We start from the raw sequence: 20,674 nt of genomic DNA, 5'->3' as shown, positions 1-20,674 counted from the left end.
TTAAAAGACCGTGAATGAAATTGTGGCTACATTGAAGATTATGGGAATAGTCCTAGTGACTTTTAAGACAATTTCAAACCATGCATCTCGAGTTGCTTGATTTGGTATTAATTCAAAATTTTGTCTACAAAGATAATTGTTCCCTGTTGTTCCTGTGCTTAAGTTGTATGATCTGTATTTGATTTAAATGAGGATAACTATATGCCGTATATGACTAGACTAGAATAAGTTTATCCAAGCAGTTTTATATTTAGGATTTACTTTGTTTGATTTCCCAACTGAATTTGCATTAAGTATCTTGAAATACTTTGGCTTGTGAATAGTATTCCCTGTTGCGATAATAAAGCTTTAAATGTGTGCTACATCGTGAACTTTTATATACCTTTCATACTCTATTATATGATTGTCAATAAATTCAATATAGCACAGGGCTCCAAATATTGCATTTTCATTTCTTATTGTCTAAAAGAAATCAATATCAATATCAAAACAGAGAAGAACAGGAAGAAATTCTTTAACAGTTTTATCTAAGAAATTAATCTGATTTAATAGTCCTTAAAAATTTCAATTACAGTGTACTGGATTCCTTAATTAGTTAACAATGGGTTACAAGCTTAACAAGTAATATTGAACTGCATGATTCACCAGATCACGTGCAAAGATAACTGCTTAGTTAAATTAGGATTTCCATATTAAATAACTTGGTTAAAAATAAGTTAAGCCTTTTTGTTGTCCCCGCCCCCAGTAGGGAAGCTGAAACATGAATCTTGGGAATATATACAAAATTTCAAACAATATGCTGGTTGAAGTGAGAATAGGCAGGGAGAAAGGTTAGAGCTGGGTGAATAAAGAGTATTTAATATAGTTTTTTATAGAGTATTTTTAGTACTATAGAGTATATTTTATAGTTTTTTATAGAGTATTTAATATAGTTTTTACTATATTAAATATAGTAAATATATTTACTATATTATATTATTTTTACTATATTAAACTATTTAATATAGTTTTTACTATATTAAATGAATTTTATTGAAATTATGCAAAATACTTGCATTTCGTATTTCCCTTCATTTTCCTTCAGAGGTGTACTGAATTGTTAAAACAGATGGTCCTGTAGGTGTTTAATTATCTTTATCCTGGCTTTATTTTCAAAATGAAAAAGAAATCTGAATACTTCTTGCATACTTACTATAGTAGTTCCATCATTACACTATCGGAAATGTTGTTACCAGAACTAGTTGAATTTTTGTTTACGTATGCATTTGTAATTCACACAATACTCTGAATGTCTTGTATTCTTAGATGTGCTAATTTGGGAATTATAGTATTCATTTTTTGTCGTCATCATGAAACATGATGAAGTACAATAGTAACAAAAAAATATGCTTGTTATTCAATAGAATCCAATATTATGGATATATGAATATTTCCTACAGTGAAATATTATAATTTGGCAGAAGTTGCATGGTATCTGCATGGTATATTGTATTTTGTTACAAGACAGAAGCCTCCTATAAATTTGAAAAACTAGGTGTCTGTAGAGATAAGAGGACTTTTTAAAGACCAAACCAAAAGAAGGCTGCATAAGCTGCTTTTGTGGGAGAAGACATTCACTTGACATCACTGGATCTCTGAAATACTATGAGTCCTTAGTAAAATTTAGTTTTTTCTAAGGACTTGGCAAATCGAGAGGAGAAGGTCCATGTTAAAGTTTCAGTCATCAGGAAAAGCTACAATTCAGAGTTGGAATCAGCCACATCAAAATCCAAATTTCATTTTTTCCTAGCATTCACAAAAATACAGTTGTTAACTGCCCACTCTTCGTGTGATGATTGTTGATGTTGCTTTTTTACATAAGCATTCTCCTGATACTTGCCTTACAACTTAATACTGGGTTTTGTTGGAGAAGCAAGGCAGTACAGTCATCAGTACTATTCCAGCTTAATTTGTGATGCAAAATACTGAGATTACTGACACACACCTGAGAATGAATGAGCTACAAAATCTACAGAAGCTAAGGAAAAGGTCACTCTGGATCTTGAGTTTTGATGCTTGGTTAATAGTTTCTGACTTGTGCTATTTCAGCATTCTTTTAAACTGTGGGTTCATTTCTGTAGAGGAAAGGTTATTCCCTAGTAATGAATGAAATCTCAGCCTTCTATAAATATATTTCACTTCAGCATGAAATTTTCTGAGAGAACGTGAATATTTAGCATGTAATTGGTAATATGCTCATGAAATAATTGAGTGGCAAACGAAAACAGAATCACAGAAACTACAGCTGTGTTAAATTATACTTAATGTCCTATACAAGCAGAAAGAATGAACTGTGTTTATTTTCCAAACAATAAAATTTCTAGTTTAGTTTTCAGTGTAATTTTTTTTAGAAAGTAAATTAAGTTTCATACTTTGGATAAAATTATGTTTTGCAATTCTGATGCTACAAAGCTAATTTACAACGTTGAAAAACTGTGCTGAGGTCGTAGAAATCAATTTTGTAGTGGTATTAAGTTATTTTTTCCTTTGGTCACTGGCTAGTAGAATATGCTGGAAACCATGGTAACAAAAAGTGCTACCATGATTGCCCGAGAGTCATGTTAAAATGAGTAAGCTATGTTTGTCTTGATTAATATAATAAAAAGGAGGAAAAAAGAGAAGGAGAGGGAAGAAGGGAGAGAATAAGATTAATAACCTGTAGAACAGAAACAGCAAATGTACAGTCAGAGATGTATCTATGGATAAGTGATCCTGGAACTCCTAGTACCATTGTGAAGGTGTTAAGCTGTGAAGCTTTAAAGAGTAAAGGAGATGTATTAGTTCAATGGTTTGTCTTTAAATTGTTTCCTTCCATGTCTGTATTTTGCAGGTTTATATTAGGATAAAGGATGATGAATGGAATGTTTATCGAAGATATGCGGAGTTCAGAAGCTTGCATCATAAATTACAAAATAAATACCAGCAAGTGAGGACTTTTAACTTTCCACCAAAAAAGGCCATTGGAAACAAGGTACTTAAAAGAAGTCATAGTATCAGTAAGAGTTGGGGAAAAAACCTTTCCTATCCATACACACAAAAAAAGAGGTGACTGTCATAAATATTTTTTACACTTGCTAGAAAGTACCTGCTATTTTTATACAGACTTTGCCCTCATCAGCTGCAGATTCACTGATAATGTAGTTAATGCATTGATTTTTCCACTCACTGGAGAGAAAACTGTGTTTACTAAATGAAATATTGATGACATACACAGTAGATAAATGCACAAAACCCCCAAAACTGTACTGGACAGCTGTATATGTAAAATGTAATCTCTATTCCGTTCTTTTCAATAAATGCCAGCAATTAACACTGGTCAGTAATTCATTAAATATTTCTGTAAATTTTAAAAAGTATCAGTCTAAATTCCTTAAATTTCCTGTACTATTCACTAATTGTTTTAAGTTCTTTGAACCAGCTTTTTAAAGGCATTTGGGTGCTTAATTCCCCCAATCTGTGTCTTTGTGTCTTAGCTCTCCCATTTTAAAATGGGAATTTCTGTGTTTTCCTATCATATAGGGATTTTGCACAAATACAGCAAATATTATAGTATGGATGTAGTAAATATTATGTAGTTTAATCCTTGATAACCAAAACTTTAAAATGTTCAGGAGCTTAAATGTGCATTGCAATATACATCACAAATCCAGAAAGGATTGAGAAGAGAAGTAATCGAAGTAATTTTTCTTTACAGTGTAGGAATGATCTGAAAAATTTCTTTAACTATCACAAGTAAAGTATTTGAGATTTAAATCATGCTTATGACTAAAAACGTCTATACTAAACCACTGGGTGCTTAAATCAGCATTCCTAATGTTAATCAAATTTGTTAGCTTTTATATGGAATTTTCTCCTTTTACTTTTTTTTGGCCTTAGTATCACTGAGTTCTTGTATCAAATATCTAAGAAGCACCAACCATAGTGGCCAGTGTAGTCATCAAAAGAAAGCTGACATAATGACTAAAATACTCAAAGATCTTCATGACATTTTGTTTGGCCTAAGACCACATTAATACATGTATCACTAAAATGCCAGAATCATTCTAATTATATCTGTTGCAACATTGTCTATGATAGAAAAAATCATCATTGCTAATTCGTGTGAAGTAATATAAAATTTCAAAAACAAATAGAAAAAAAAAGATTTATAAATTCCTTAATGGCATTCAGATGTCGGTGAATGTGGATTGTGAATGTTTAAAGATAATAACTCTGATCTGACTTCAAATGATTTCCCAAGTATTCTGTAAAAATGAGTAGGTAAGTTTGGCAAATGTAATATGAAATGAGTAGTAATGCACATAATCTGGAATAGGTGGTGGTGATATAAACATATACGGAATTTATCAATAAAATCTGTAGGTCTCTGTGCTTGGCATAAAGTCCAGAGTTAATGTAGTTGTTCATTGCCTACTAACCTAGTAAATGAAAGTACTTATGAAAGCTTTTCTGCTTTTTTTCATATATTAGAAGATCATGCCTTTTTCATTTCATTTTTAGTGGATAGTTTTGTAATAGAAACAATGTATTTTCTTCTTTGTTACGTAACTAATCCTCTTTTTTTGAAGTGATGGAGTATCAGCCACTTCAGTAAATTATGAAAGCCTTCTTTTAAGCTTTTTTTTATAGTCTTTCATCCTTAATTACTTTAAATACTAATTCAATTACAACTTCAGTTGCACAATTGATGCATACAAAATTATCAGTTGGGCAACTCATTAAAAATTTGCATCACTTATTCTTTCACTGCTTTAGCTTTGGGCCAAAATTCTACCTTAATCATGCATATGCCAGCAATAAGCGCTCACAGCCCAGGCGGCCAACCATATCCTGGGCTGCATCAAAAGAAGCATGGCCAGCAGGTCGAGGGTGGTGATTCTGCCCCTCTACTCTGCTCTGGTGAGACCCCACCTGCAGTGCTGCGTCCAGCTGTGGAGCCCTCAGCACAAGAAAGACATGGACCTGTTGGAGCGGGTCCAGAGGAGGGCCACGAAAATGATCAGGGGGGTGGAATGCCTCTCCTATGAAGAAAGGCTGAGAGTTGGGGTTGTTAAGCCTGGAGAAGAGAAGGCTTTGGGGAGACCTTATTGCAGCCTTTCAGTACTTAAAGGGGGCTTATAAGAAAGATGGGGACAGACTTTTTAGCAGGGCCTGTTGCGACAGGACAAGGGGGAATGGTTTTAAACTAAAAGAGGGTAGATTTAGACTAGCTATAAGGAAGACATTTTTTGCAATGAGGGTGGTGAAACACTGGCTGAGGCTGCCCAGAGGGGTGGTAGATGCCCCATCCCTGGAAACATTCCAGGTCAGGTTGGACGGGGCTCTGAGCAACCTGATCTGGTTGAAGATGTCCCTGCCTACGGCAGGGGGGTTGGACTAGATGACCTTTAAAGGTCCCTTCCAACCCAAACTATTCTATGATTCTATGATAAACAAGCAATCACTCTCTGTCCTATCAGATCTCAGAAAAAGTATCTTTTCTTTACAGTAAGAAGTGGATGCCATGCACTGCACTCCTGAAAGACTCCTATGATGAGACATAAGCCAGTTGTATAACTGGAATTGATTAGTGATTAGTGGCTACCTGCTGTAAATAGCTTGCAGGTCGCAAAGCGGCACTTTCACATCAGTTTTGCAAGAGCTTACCTCAGTTTATCACACAAGAGCTTATTTCCACAGCACATTGTGTAGGCAAATTTTTGTCCTTTTAGTGGTGCTATTTTCTGTACCATGTCATAGTATGTATTGCATTTAGGAATATTGCATGGTTTTGTGCAGTATGGTGGATCATACTTCAGGAACATTTACCCTATAGATCCAGCAGAAATAGAAGCCCCTTGGAACACGTTGCACTGTGTGACTGACTGAGATGGGTTAATGGCCTTGAGATGGCCCTCCTTTCCATGACAGAGCAAGTTGAAGTAATTGGAAGGTTTAAAAATTCACTGTAAAATTAATTAATTCAGGTAGGAATGTCCATCTTGGAATTCTGTAGAACTTTCAGTTTAGGATGAGGGATTTGTGCAGGATGTTACACATGCAAATGTTTGGTAATAAGCATTAGAAGAGATACTGTCAATATTACTTTTTCCGATACTGCTTTTTTAACTGTAGTGGCTACCAAAGCATGTTCCCTTTTAGATATGCTGTTAGATTTCAGTAGAAATTTTTTTCTCTCTGATATTTGTTATACTGTTTTTAATAGAATTGCAGCAGTCTTCCCATTTCTAAATTAATCAATACAACCTTAAATCAGTGCCTAAAGAGCAGTTTAAGTAGCTAAATTCTGCTAACAAAAGTATCTCTATTCAGTTTACGTCAATCTATGGTTTTCACATCCTTTACAAATCCTCAGTGTTATTAGATGCCCAAATAACATATTGGTAAAACATAGTCCTCCATGTGGAAATGGCTAAAAATGACTATTTTACAGCTTCTGGAAACTGGTGTCATGTGCTTTTATATCCTTCAGGTCTGTACCTGAATTATGTTATTCATTGTGTGTCTTCAATACACTGTTTGGTACTGTGAGACTAATGAAGGCGATATGCTTATTCTAAACGCTAGTGGCATTGAAAGAGGGTTTTGCTGTAATTGATACCTCCTCTGATACCAGCACTAAATTTGGTGTTCAGTTGTATGTCTCAGGTTGAGGGAACCTCCAAGACCGCAAGAGGACACCATATTATACAGAATGACCTAGAACCACTACAGCAGTCACAAAATACTATGCGCTGTTTTGCTATGCAAAATATTGGAGCTCTGAGGAGGGAACTTGACTAAAAGAGAGTAATGTAAAAAAACTATGGAGAACTATTAATTTTTATGCATAATTTTCCTGCTTACTGCAATAGAAATCAGGGACATCAGGTTCAGATGCAAAGTTGCAGAGTTTGACACAGGGAAAATGCAAAAAGAAAGCAGAATTTCAGCTGAATGAGGATTTTAAAAAGTGAGAAAATCAGGTATTTATTATTGCATGTATATTGTCTTCAAGTAGCAGTGAAATCTGAAAATATTTAACAATTGTAAAACAATAGATTAAGAATCTAATATTTATATTAATTCTTATTATTATGTTTTTAATGTATTTTTGCCTTTCACTTGTTTGCCTTAAGTTGGGACAATTTATCTTAACAATTCATGTTCATGATCTTTCAACAAATTATGCATGTAGGATTAGAAACTAGCTTTAATGCTTGAGGAAACATAAATTTAATATACAGAAAACCAATTAGTAGAAAATGAACAGAGAAGAGGAAAGAATACTGCTTTGGACAAGTAACGTTTCTTCAATTACAAAGAAGAGTGTGTATTTGCCTTTCAGGTTGGTAACCTTGTTTTCAGTGTATCAATTTAAACATTTGAATATAGTAAGTTAGAGCTAATGTAAAGCAATGAAAAGAATAATGTGATTTATAAATGTTGCTTTGAATCAAGTCAGAACAGCTAATTTAATTACTGACGGAAAATATAACAATAATGCTTGCAAGACTCCATGCATTAAGTTTCATAACTAGTCCCCATGCTGTATATTTTCTACTAATGATCTTTCAATGCTGGTAGCAAATAGTTGTCAAAATCTTTATAAGTAGTCCTTGCAAGAATAGGTGTTCTTCCTTCAGTTTATCGATGTTTTGTTTGAGTGAAAATAAGAAACGTATTTGTTCTCTTTTTTTGTGCGTATAAGAGAAATGTCATATACTCATCATATATTTTTGTACTTCTTTTTTCAACTGCAGATAATTTTATTTAAAACTTAAAAATTTGAACTGTATTTTTAACACTTGAACTGTTTGTTTTTGCAATTTTAAAACATGTTCCCCATATATCAGCCTGGTTTGCGGTTTGCTAAGTATTTTATATGTAGGTGTATATACCAAGACTTCTAATTTCAAACTATGATTTTTCTTGCATGAAATAGATTTTTGCCTTTTACCTAGCCTTCAGGTACTTTGGATCTTTTGAATTCATACTTCCATTATCACAGTTTAGGTGTTTGTGACTACTGCCTTCCTGTCAGGTTCCTAACGTCCAAAGGACTGGTTTGGTTCCGTGAGCCAGCACGCTCTAGGTCTAGTGTGTGCTGAGTTATGTGAAGCTCATGAAAAGAAGCTTCATACAGTCATAATATTTGATTGCAAAGGGATCCCTGTATGCTCTTGCATAGAAATATAGCTTAATTTTTTTCATTTAAGATGAACCCTTACATTTAGCTTCTGAACCTTTGTTTGTGCTGCCTTGGTGTCTCACTTCTTGAAATCATAGAATAAGAGAATCATAGAATCGTTTAGGTTGGAAAAAGACCTTTAAGATCATCGAGAACCGTTACTTAACACTGCCAAGTCCACCACTAAACCATGTCCCTAAGCACCACATCTACACATCTTTTTAAATACCTCCAGAGATGGTGACTCAACCACTTCCCTGAGCAGCCCGTTCCAATGATTGATAACTCTCTCAGTGAAGAAAATTTTCCTAATATTCAGTCTAAACCTCCCCTGGCACAACTTGAGGCCGTTCCCTCTCGTCCTATCACTTGTTACTTGGGAAAAGAGACCAAGACCCACCTCACTACAGCCTCCTTTCAGGTAGTTGTAGAGAGCGATAAGGTCTCCCTTGAGCTTCCTTTTCTCCAGGCTAAACAACCCCAGTTCCCTCAGCCGCTCCTCATAAGACTTGTGCTCTAGACCCTTCACCAGCTTCGTTGCTCTTCTTTGGACATACTCCAGCACCTCAATGTCTTCCTTGTAGTGAGGGGCCCAAAACTGAACACAGTATTTGAGATGTGGCTTCACCAGTGCTGAGTACAGGGGAACGATCACTTCCCTAAATGTTGCTTTCAGATTAATGGTTAAGTAATAATACATAAGTATTTACTGGACCTATTATTCTAATTTTTTGAATATTGCAATGTCCATAAAATCTCAGTTGCTACTTCTGCATTGGGCAGATTATAACACTTAAAGAATGGATTTTAGTAGCTGAATAAACATCTAATTAAGTATCGTCTTGCAAGGGTATTGTCTCAATAGAGGACATATCAAAATAGAAATGGTTCTTTGCTTCCACTGAAGATGTTAATTCAGTGATTGTCTAAGTGTGTAGAAATTGAATAAGGTAGCTTTCCACTGAGTGCTGACTTGACTGTATGATATCCTTTGCTTTCCTTTAAAACATCGGATACCCCATATGGAAAGAATATACAGCACTCTTCTGAGATGAGGAGAGTGTGACTTTGCCATGACTCCTCAGCTGCATAGGAGGAACAATACAGAAATCTAGAATAAGTTTTCTGTCTAGGAGAAAATGCTGAGAGCAACATCATTCATCATTTTTAGCCCATGCAACTGAAGTCTGTGAGCTGTTTCTCTAGACAGCATGTTTCATGCCCAAATGTTAGTTCGATAAAATAAATGTGTCCCTCTCAGCTATCAGTGACTAAGCTAAATTGTAGATTATTTTGTATATGTAATTATTTTAAAACTTTGTAAATATTATGTGTATGTATCTTGAAAGATATCTATTTGCATATACATATATACACATATGTACGCATATGACAACATCAAAGACAGCATTTAGGATATATATCAAGTTGGCTTCTGGAATGTATCTTGTAATTCTGCAAGTTCTATCCACCGGGGACTTTATATTTGTCCCATTTATGTCAGTGGAAATCCTACCTTTGCGCTAACAGTGCAGATGGCTTCCTTTTTTTTTTTTTTTTCTTGCCAGCATAGCTATTTTTTTATCAGTGTCTGGTCTGTTTGCCTGTTGCTGAAGATAGTGAAGAGTTTAAGAGAGTCTGCAGAATAACTATTTTAGGATTAAAAGGTATAGAAGGTAAAGATTTTATTGCAAATAAAAGAAAACAGAATATAGCTTGTGTCTTATGCTTATAAGGTTTACTGGTTTTTAAAAGTTTATCAAGTAAAGAGTTGTCTGGCTGTGTTTGTGTGCATATATGTATATATGTGAAGTGATTTGAAGCCATTCAAATTAGAATTTAATATTTTTGCTCTAAGGGTTTCACATTATGCCATCGATATGTAACCCCTGTTATGTACTTCCTTACTGTAAAAAGTTTATCTACCATTTTGAGCCAGCAGGACCTGTCTATTCAGAGACAGGTACCCTTTTAAAGCTGCTTTTTAGACCTGGCGGTGGAGGTATTAAACTCCTCTTGGAAAGGGATAAGAGGAGGAGGAGTGTGAGAGGAATAGGTTTTTTTAAGGAAGCCTCCCCTGAGTTTGGCAGAAAGAAGCACGGGAAAAAGCTGCAAGGCCTTTCATCATGCATAGGTCAAGGAAGCAGTGCTGTCCTGTATTGTGTTTCAGAGTTTGTGGTTGAGTGGTAAGCTGCCCTTGAGGTTCCCCTGAGGGGAACCTTTCTGGGTTAGGGACAGAGGTCGCCAGATCAATGCATTTCCATGAAGATTCCAATACTGGATCCTCTGCTTCCCCTTTTTCACTTGTTTTCTACTGTCTCTGTGGCATGAAGTGCTCATACCTCTGCAAGTATCTAAGATGCAGTTCTGGTGTTTAAGCTTTTCTTGTTAACTTTTGTGGAAGTATTTTTCTGTGGGAAAGAGGGGGGTAGCTGCTATTGGGTTGGGCTGAGAGAGAGAGGAATGATTTGATGAAATAACTGGGAAAAAAAACCCACTTGTTTTGCTAGTATTTTTCAGAGAGCATGATGCTACATAATTTTCTTTCAAGGTTTTTGACATATTCAATAGATCTATTTCTGCCTCCTCAAGACAAGACCTGTGTGTTTGCCATAATCAGTCACATTTACAACACAGAATATGAGTTCAAAATTCAGTGTTTATTGTCCTATGCTCACTACCTTGCACAGTACATTACATAGTTTGTATACATACATTAACACAGTATGTATTTTGCTATTGTGATCCAGTGAAACTGTGAGATACTGTTGACTCACAGATGAGTATTCAGGACTGACAGAAAAAATGAATGAAACTTCCTGCATCTTTCAGATCTGGAGAAGGCCCTGTGTTCATACTTTTTCCAACTTCACTATTATTCCAATAAATGTCCTAGACCATAACATTAATAAAAACACTATCAGTAATTCTAGACTGACATGGAAAATCATGTTCATGGTTTAAAGGAATTAATTCACAAGTTGCATGCGTATGTCCAATGTACATTTTATTACCATGATAACAAATGTGATTGTAATAGTTAATGTACTGGCAGTGTTTGCAATACATATTTTAAAATAGGAAGTGTACCAATTCCTGTTTAACTAGTACATAGACAATAACAGAAGAAATATGGAATGCTTGAAAGAAGATGGTTCATAAAGAATCTTAGGGAAGGAAGTATTTTCATTTTAGGCTTAGGTGTTTTTGTGTCCTGATTCAGCAAAGCACTTCAGGACATCCTAAAATTTAAGTATTTGTTTGACTTGCATTGAAATCAGAAGTCCAGATATATGTGCTTTTGTACTTTATGGGGTTTAGAGCTCATAGAAACTATCCTTCATCAGATTAGTTTGTCAAAGTCATACTGTTATAGGGAGCTGTGACTTAGAAAGCAGAGAAGAAAGCAAAAGCTCTAGCTAATGCCTTTGGGGCAGTGGCCTAAATAATATTTTTTAGTACTAAGCTTTGATATCCAATGTCTTCAAGTAGAATTAGTAGAAAATTATGACTCTGGTCTTTCAGAAATGGAATACATTTATTAAAGGAGAAAAGCTTTGGAAATATAAATCCTTAAGTTACGTATTAAAAATTTGAAGTTAAGGATTACTTTCATTAATGCTTACTTAATTTTATTTTTGGATGATATAATATAGATGCTTAAATTCTATATTATTCTTGATTTTCAAAGTAAGTACATTTTAATTTTCAACCCTCTTAGTGGACTTAACTAGTATCTTGAGTTATTTTCATACACTGTATTGCCTTGTGAGTTTTAGGAAAAAATGAAGCTAATATAAATTTGACAGACATGCTTGTGCTGTAGTGTGGTGAAAAAGAAAAGAAAGGACTCCATTTGTATTGTGTTCAAATCGGGAAAGGAACTCAAATTAATCTTATATGTATAGCCGTATGTGTTAATTCTATAACACTGTTTTTTATGGCATTCTAAAGCCATACAAGAAACTTCGTCCTCTAAGTTCACCATGTTACTTTATAACTGGAAGTTTAATTCTCAAAGAAGTATGAGCTTTAAATAACCATGGAGATTAAATTAATACAACTTAGTTTTCAAATAGGTAACTTAATTGAAGTACCATACAGATAGAAATAAAAATAATTTCACACTTGGCATAATTATTAAGATTTCTAGTCACAGCACACCTCTCTTCTGTCACTGTCAGCTACACACTAAGGGGGACTACAGAGTATTTCAGATTTTGAATCCAGATCCTCTGGGTTTTCTACTGGAAAAGACTGCAGTTGATGTTTTATGTATACAGCACTTAGAAAAGAGCATTCAGTTCTTCATTTCCATTTTTTTGTCATATCACTATCTAAGGGAAGAGAAATAAGTCAATAGGAAATGGTTGGCTTTTCTATTACAAATACTTTATAGCAAACACTTCATCTTTGAGTTTTGTGGTATGAAATGTCTGGGTTACCTGAAATTTGGCATGAAGGTTAAAACTAGCACAGTGTGTAGTAATATGTTTCATTTTCAGTGGTTTAATTTAAAAGGTAAACAGTTTGCCAACTCGTATTTCTTCATCTCTTTCAGAATGTCTCACTGAATTAATGTGTTCATTTGGTGCTCAAATGTAACATTTAATGAAAATAGTGAATTGAGTCTTTTTCTTTTCAAGTTACAAAAATTTGGTATTAATTGCTGTTGAAGTTTAGGAAGAAGGAACACAGAATATTTAGGGTCTACAAAACAAAATTTTGCCTGTCAAGAAGTGTTTTTATTTTTTCCTGTCTTGTAATCCTGTAGTTAAGGGAAGCAATTTATTCTAAGAAATGATTGAAGATAGAGCCCATAGAAACAGTTCAGATGGTGTTGCTTTACATCATGACGTTATGGGGGGAAAAAAAAGAAAGTAATATAATTTACATGCTGCTTGGACAACTGCTAGATAAAAATATTGCCGTTTTATAACAAATCATGCATTATTTAGGCATTCTAGTAGCCTCCTGGTATAAAATGAAGATATAAAAACAATTTTCTAAATTTATTTCTTATTGTGAGGGTGATGCTAAATTACCAAGTTACTTGAATTAATAAATTACCTTTCAGAGAGACCTTAGCAGGGACACCTGATTACAGAAATAAAACTAAAACCTCCTTTCTCTGTATCTGAAATTTTACCCACATTTTTCTGTCTTTCTGTACCTATCAATATGCTTGATTTTATTTTATTTTTCCCCTGAAATATATTGTTTTATAAATATAGGCAAATTCTAATCTTAATTGCTCTACAGCTTTTTGGGCAATTGCTAGTACTAAACATATTCAATGTTCATTTTTTTAAAAAGCGGAGAAAACTAAATATTGAATGCTTCAGATCATGTGAAATGCTGGAGACACTTCCTGCATGAAAAATCTGGTTTTCCTCATTGTACCATGTAAAATATCTTTACATGAAGGCACTATAAATAATGGGCAGTTGATATCAATATTCCTCATTCATTCGATTTTTATTTTAGAAAATAGAATCGTCCTATTGGAGTGTATCTAAATAAAATGTCTATTAAAGGAGCATCTAGTCTTCTGAGTGGGAGTAAAGTTCAAAGACCATCTTGTATCCTGCTACTGTTTGGCAGTTGGGATGGTAAATTGCTGTATTAATGAATTTTCTTTTTTTCTTCAAAATCATGCTTTTACTTGCTAGAGTTAAAACATTTCAAATAAACATATTTGGATATTCTTAGCCCACAGGTGTAGACAGTAGCCAGAACCTAGCAGCCTTCTTGCAGATCTCCTTTAGATGTCTTAGATATTGCTGGTTATCAGCAGACTGAGCAAGACTGCTGTAATCTTAGCTAGATCTATCAGGGGAGAGGTTAGCCGAGACAGTGGTATCTGGGCCGTTGTGTGGCTCCCTGTAACCATCCTCTTTCAGCAGTTCTGTGGCGGTCTGCACCCATCCATATTCTCTTAGTATCCCCCCTCCTGACTTGCTGGAACCATCCAACACGAGACAAGTGGCATAAGTTCTGCTTGAAGGTTTTTAAAGGGAAGGGAAAATATTTACTGAAATGTGGTAGAGAAACAATTAGTACTGAACTTTGGGGGGAATTTTGAAAGCAATTTCTTTCACTTGCTGAGAGGGTAGAGGAGAAATTGTAGTTTTTCATTAACCTGATTGTGGGTTTGGCTCTTTACTGTGGTTTTTTTGTGTTTTTTATTATTTTATTTTTAAGAGAAGGCATCACTGTAAGCTTGTATATGTAAGCTTGTACACTGTAGGCACTGTATGTACCATGTTTCTAAAGGGTTTGGGGGTTGGTTTTTTATTGTTGTTTTATATTTAGAGTCTGTCTTTATTGGTCTTCAGGGCATTTTCAAACCTGATAAAAGAAAGAAATGAAGAAAGAAAACTTCAGTGTTGGGGGGAAGCACTGAACTGAGACACATTTTAACTAATATTGTTGATAGTTATTACTGTAATATACGCTAGTGAAAAAATGGATCTCAGTTGTAGTAGTTTCCAGAATCTCCTGAATAAAAATAGAGAGTAGACTGATAATACTTGATCTGAGGAGAAAACAGAAATAGAATTTCCCTGTTCAATAGCTGAGCAAAAGGTAAGCCCTAGGGGTCTTGCTATAGGCTGCAGTTTTCTATTGATGCTTTTTAATGAACAGTTGATTCCTGACCAGTTGACAAATTGACATATGGTTGGCATTTATGTCTTGAAATAACAAAATGTTTAGATGACACTGCATTTTGCTAGCATAACGTTACCAATTGAGTTCTTTTTCTAACAGTGGCATTAAACACAACACTAAAAAGGGATCAGTTTTAGTTTTTATTATCAAGCTTTCTTTTTTCTGTTGATATATTTATTAATTTTTAACACTTTCTGTGAAAGGGGGTTTTGAGAAAGTTTAGCCTTTTGGATGGATGATACTGCTAGCTTGAAAATGCCAGGTATCTTAAGAAACATACTTGGTTCCAGGATTCTGTAAATGCCTGAGCCAATTTAGAGAGGTACAAGACGTAGTTTGACTGAGATTTATTACACAGGGGAAGAATTTATCAAAATGGGATTGTCTGTTGAGAGGGCCTGGGGACTACATGCTTTTATGTATCTGTTAACATGCTTGTGCTCTGGACTTGCTTAGAGGATGCTATACAGCAACATTGTATTCTGAGAAAGCACGGACAAAACCTTGGTATGACTATAAACCTTAGTAGCTATAATGCCGTGATATATAAACTACCCTTTTACTCAAAATAAAAGGTAAGACTTTTTAAAAAAATTAGCATTTGAATAAGAATCATATTTGCATAGATGAACTTGCAGCTCCTCTGGTGACCGGAGAAGGCTGGCACAGCTGCAGAGCAACCATTTCCTTACTGAACAGGTAGGCTGTGCTGTGCAGCTCTGCATAGTACTGCAGGAGATGCCTCAAGTCTCAAAAAATTAGAAATGCTAATGAAAATGTTGCAATTGTCCACATAAATTTGTGCTAGATTGGGGGCATTAACAGGACCATAGCTCACCCTTAGCACTTCTGCTGCTGGATGGTTTTGCAGCAATGCCTTTTTCAAATGACTTTATCTAAAAGCATTACTTACTTTCTGGTATCATTGAAATGAACCCATAGTTGGAAATGGAAATGCATCAACTATTTTAGTAGAGAAACAGATTAATAATTACAATTATGTAGTAAGTCTCTGTTTAAAGAAAGATGGATTTCTTTTCAAAACTGACAGTTCCTTGATTTCTTCTTTGTATCTAATGCTCTTAAATTCCTGTTCGTTCCATTGTACAGTAAATGTACAAAAAATTCACAGTGGGATGGGAAAAATGGCAATTTCATGTATTGTATACCCTTGTTTTGTTGTCTAACACTAGCCTGATTCTGCCATACAGGATGGAAATTTTAAGCTCATGTAGTTTCAATAATTTTGAGATTATTTTTGTATAATATTGTAGTATTTGGTATATTTAGTATCGGAAACTGTACCTCCATAAAACTGTTTCATGATGCAGTAGATACTGAAGGACAGGTGTATTCAAGTCATGTTTTATTGTGACCTTTGCAAAGGTGTCAATTAGCCTGTAAAAATTAATACTTGCTATCTAACTATTCCTTAATCACAAAACAGTGAGAATGACTTAGCAATTGAATGTTTAATTAGCTCCCATTTCAGCTTCTGATTTCCAGCTTTGTTTTGAGGTTAACAATTTGGTGTCTTGTAAATAGACAAAAACTGATATGATAACTTTGCTAAGACTGGTTGACCAAGATAGTGAAAAACACTAGGCTACACTAGAATAACCTGAGTTTATTTCTGCATTTGCAGGTTCACCTTTGAATAGCACTATTGTCAGCTTTATTTAGGATGGGATGCGTTGTGTGGTATCAGAGGCTGATACAGCTCTCGTTAAAGTCCTAAAGCCATATTTCCTGAGCTGTTTCATTGTTTTGTTTTGTTGTGGTTTTTTTTTTTTTCCACAGTGCTAACAATAGCTTAGTTTAATGATAAATAATGGTTAGAACATCAGAAGCAGTGCATTTTATGTTGATTGCAACAGCACCAAACCCAGAATATAGAAGTGTTTTATCTGTTCCTAAATCATGGCAGGTAACCATGGCAATCATACCATTTCCAACAGCTCATGGAAAATATTTGAAACATCTTAAGTGAGCTGTTCCATTAATAATGAAGAATATCAGTGTTTCGCCATCTGTTACATACTAACAGTGTATATGAAAGACCAGCAGTTGTGTGAAACAATTTAAACTGCAAGTTGGAATGAACTTGGCTTGTAATGAAAAACTGCAAAACAGCGTAACATAAAATATGGCACATCAGACTCTGCTTTTTAATTTTATAGCTTAACATAATCTTCTAATATCTGTTGAGAGTCTATAAGATTTCCGTTATGTATTCTCATTTTTAGAGATTTCTAATTTGATGTTAGCATTTTGCTGTGGGGAGAAACTTGCCAAATTCTCAGTCAAATAGAATTTCATAAAATATTTTGGGAGACATTAATTTCAGATTAGAAATATTTTCCCAGATGTATTTTGATGCTTCTGCAATCTGAAGCAGTTTTGCTTTTAATTGAAATTTTATGGACTCTTAATCAAAACTATATGTTCTTGAACTGTGGGCTAGGAAATAACTTTGACAGTAGTTTGTGCAGAAACAGTAGTAGCTTTATTTTTCAGAAAATATGCCTACAAATTGGAGGTGAATGCTGGTATGCTAAGTCTCAATTAACAGTTTGTGTACAATATAAGTTTACTGTGCATAAATCGGTGGTAAATGTGGCCAGGATGCCCTATATCAGAATCTGTCCATATTTTTAATGTAACTGAGTCCCTCTCTATATAGTACACTTTCTTTTAACAGGCAAAGAGAGATTCTTAATCAATTAGGAAGTGCAATGGATTATGTTTATATGCAATGTATCCCTGTACGTACTAGTTCCTTTTCTATGCACAGAATGCTTTCATGGATTGTTAATCAGGTGGCGCTGAATATGTGAGGCTTTCTCTTTGTCAGATTGGAGCTGCTTTTCAAGTATAGTAAGGTAATTTTCAGCATCATTACAAAGAGTGGTAGTAGCTGTCCATAAATAATCGCTCACACTGAGGATATATGGCTCCAAAGAATTTATTTTTTGAATTGAAAAGAAATCTCAGATCTTGAAAGCAGAGCTCCTGCCTTTGAATACTCTTTTGCCCCCTGTAGTGCCATGGCATCAGGGATTAGGCTTATCATGAATACAATAGGAGATGTTTTACAAGTAATGGTTAAGAGTTAAATTTCTTCAAGTTTGGTGGGATCATTCAATCTACCACTGGACCCAGTTAGAAGAACTGAAAGGGCTAGTTAGCTTTGCCTTTTGGTTTTAAAGTTAGTAAGGTTTTAAGGTATTGTTCAAATACCTTCATGGAAGGATTTGTAGAAACAGCATCTAGGGCCTGACTCAGGAAAATGCTTAAAAACACGTGTTCCCAAATTGATTATGGAAGGATCTAGTATGTTCTGTATTAAAATGGAAAAAAACTTAATATAGAACAGTGTGGTTTTTCTGTAATAATTTCAAATTATATGTAATTTGTGTCCTATAAACAGTTACAGCTCTTGAAAGTATAGGAACCAAATATGTATAATGCTGATTTTAGTGCCATTTTTGGTATGTGCTTCTGGGAAAAAAAAAATCAGTGCCACAATTATTCAAAATTTATTTTTATAGCCAGATTCGAAGGAACTTACTGGTTTTTGTCCGGAGTTCTTGCTAGTCCTATTTTCTTTAAAAAGCAACACATGTAATTAAGGCAGGTAAAATTCATAAAGCATTCCTGCAAATAAAAAGAGGCATTTATGAGGCAAAGAAGAGATCTTCATGGTGATTCGGGATCCCAACTGGTGAAATGGCTGGCTTGACGATTCCAGACACAAGTTTTTTTTCCTTGTTAGAGACAATTACCCATTCCATTTCTTCTATAGATTTTTCTTACCTGAATTTCAGAAAATACATTTGATTTTTGTAATGATACCCATCCGTATTTTTGAGAGCAGGTCTCCTTTTTCAACTGTATTAGCAGGATCTCTTTTCAGTGAGATCTTGAAAGTGTGTGTTTATTTAGTACTGTTACTTTATCTTCCCATACATGCATTTCTTTTCTAAAAATGAAACTGTATAATCTAACCTTTAATACTGTGAAAACATAAGTTTTTTTGCAAAAGTATATGTAGCTGTAATTTGAACAAAATTACTTTGTCCCCACAGTACATTCATATCAAGCATACATAAATCTGTATATTGAATCTTAGGGGAAGATCTTTGCTGTTTCCTGTGTGAATAGATATGCAAGTGTAGATTTGAATTGACAGGTACAATCTCATACAATCACCAAAGACATGTACTAAAAGTATGGGTTTTTTTCACTGATACAAATCCAAATCAAAACCTTTCCCTTTACTTTTTGCTTGTAAACAAAAATTTCCTTTAGTAGTTGGAATATAAAATACTAACTAGATTTCAGTTGTAGATAATTGGGTCCAATGAAAAGAGGATAACAGTTACCTTTTTATAATTTGAGACTGAAAAAATTGGCCAGGCTTTGAACCAATTGTGTTTTTTTATTACCAATTATTCTATTTACTATTTTGTGACAAAACCTCTTTATTACTGGAACAACTTGGCAGTAACAACTGTGTAGTAAAATAATTCCTCTGAATAGCCGACCTGCTGTTGCAAAATGCATATTTAATTATAAAGTATAGACCTACAGCTGAATCATTTTGACCTTGGTTTACATTACTTCTGGTAAGGACAATGGGCCTTAGTACATGGTACAGAATTTCATGGTAGGTCGCTCAGTGTTTGTTTTAGAGATCAAATTTATGTCAGGCTAAAAGAGCATTTTTAACTGTTTTCAGACTGAGTTTAATTTCTGAGATTTTCTGTATTTCACTTGAGTAAGTGGCAGAAAAATAGCTATATTACAAGCACTAATTTGATCAGCTATAAAGAGCAAAAATGCATTCCCCAAGCATGTTCTGGCAGTCTTAATTAGAAAAACCCTTTGTGCCATTATTATCTGTAGTTAATGAGATTTTTTACAATAATATAAGCGATAGAAAGTACGTACATTTAGCATTTTGCTCCTGGGTTTATAAAAAAGTGGTCCTGCCAGTGAAAGAAGATGTATTTATTTAAATACATGTGCAGTACAGAAGATACTAAAAGAATGCAACTTCTGCTGAAGAGCAAATTTTAACATAATTGAAATGATTTCACTGAAAATACTGTTGTTGAGGATTTGTGACCAAAAAAACTTAAGAACTGAAAAAGTGCTAATGAATGTAGTTCTTTAAAAATTGAGATTTTCTTGGAGGCTTGAAAACATAATTGGTAGAAGTGATGAAAGTACAATCAAGGAAGTGTAGTGGGGGTGAGGCCAGTTCTTTGGAATGGCTCTAAGCTGAGGCTGTGTCTGCACTGGGAGCAGGCTTGTAGAGTAAAGCCATGCTCCTCCTTCGTCCATCATACACAGTCAAGTAAGAGCAGGGGAGAGGATTACTCCGTAACTGAAATGGTCTCACGTGCCAAACATCGCCACTACTCATGTGGTTAAAATTTTCAGAACCAAAGCTGTTCCGCAAACGTTTTCTTCTTCTCTGAGATCTCCTATGTGCCACACTTTCTTGTCTTCTGCCTCACACAGCCGGTGGTAGCAAATTAGTTATGATGTGATGATGTGATACTTTAAATCCTTTGAGTGAAAAGATGGGAAGACAAGGCTGTTCCCTGAGCTAGTCAAGAAATCCAGTAGGAACAAAAATCTTAGTGTAAAGAGGAAAAATAATAAAATTTATGTTAGTCAATTAGTTAACTAGTATTGCACTACACTTTTATTTATTATTAGCATTCCATTTTATTCTAATATTATGTGTTGCCACATATTAAAATTTTTGCTTTAACGTTTCCC

The 20,674-nt window shown here is 34.5% G+C and overlaps 1 protein-coding gene across 8 annotated transcripts in view; it reads left to right on the top strand.

Moving 5' to 3' along the window:
• The window catches only part of SNX29 (sorting nexin 29), a 145,236-nt gene that overhangs the window by 84,297 nt on the left and 40,265 nt on the right, over positions 1-20,674 (top strand). For 7 of the 8 annotated variants that reach the window (XR_012676093.1, XR_012676094.1, XM_075165046.1 and 4 more), the window contains one exon: positions 2,870-3,010. Coding sequence is in view for 6 of the 8 variants with exons in the window: in XM_075165046.1 (XP_075021147.1) it covers positions 2,870-3,010 (141 nt within the window). In the remaining 2 variants the exon portion in view is untranslated. Of the gene's footprint in view, positions 1-2,869; positions 3,011-5,527; position 20,674 lie in introns of those variants that run through there. The other variant, XM_075165047.1, reaches the window with a different exon arrangement.

Source organism: Calonectris borealis, chromosome 16, assembly GCF_964195595.1.
Source record: "Calonectris borealis chromosome 16, bCalBor7.hap1.2, whole genome shotgun sequence".
In the NCBI taxonomy this organism is placed as follows: Eukaryota; Metazoa; Chordata; class Aves; order Procellariiformes; family Procellariidae; genus Calonectris; species Calonectris borealis.
Note: the sequence above shows the minus strand (reverse complement) of the source record. Positions and strands in the feature narration are given on the sequence as shown.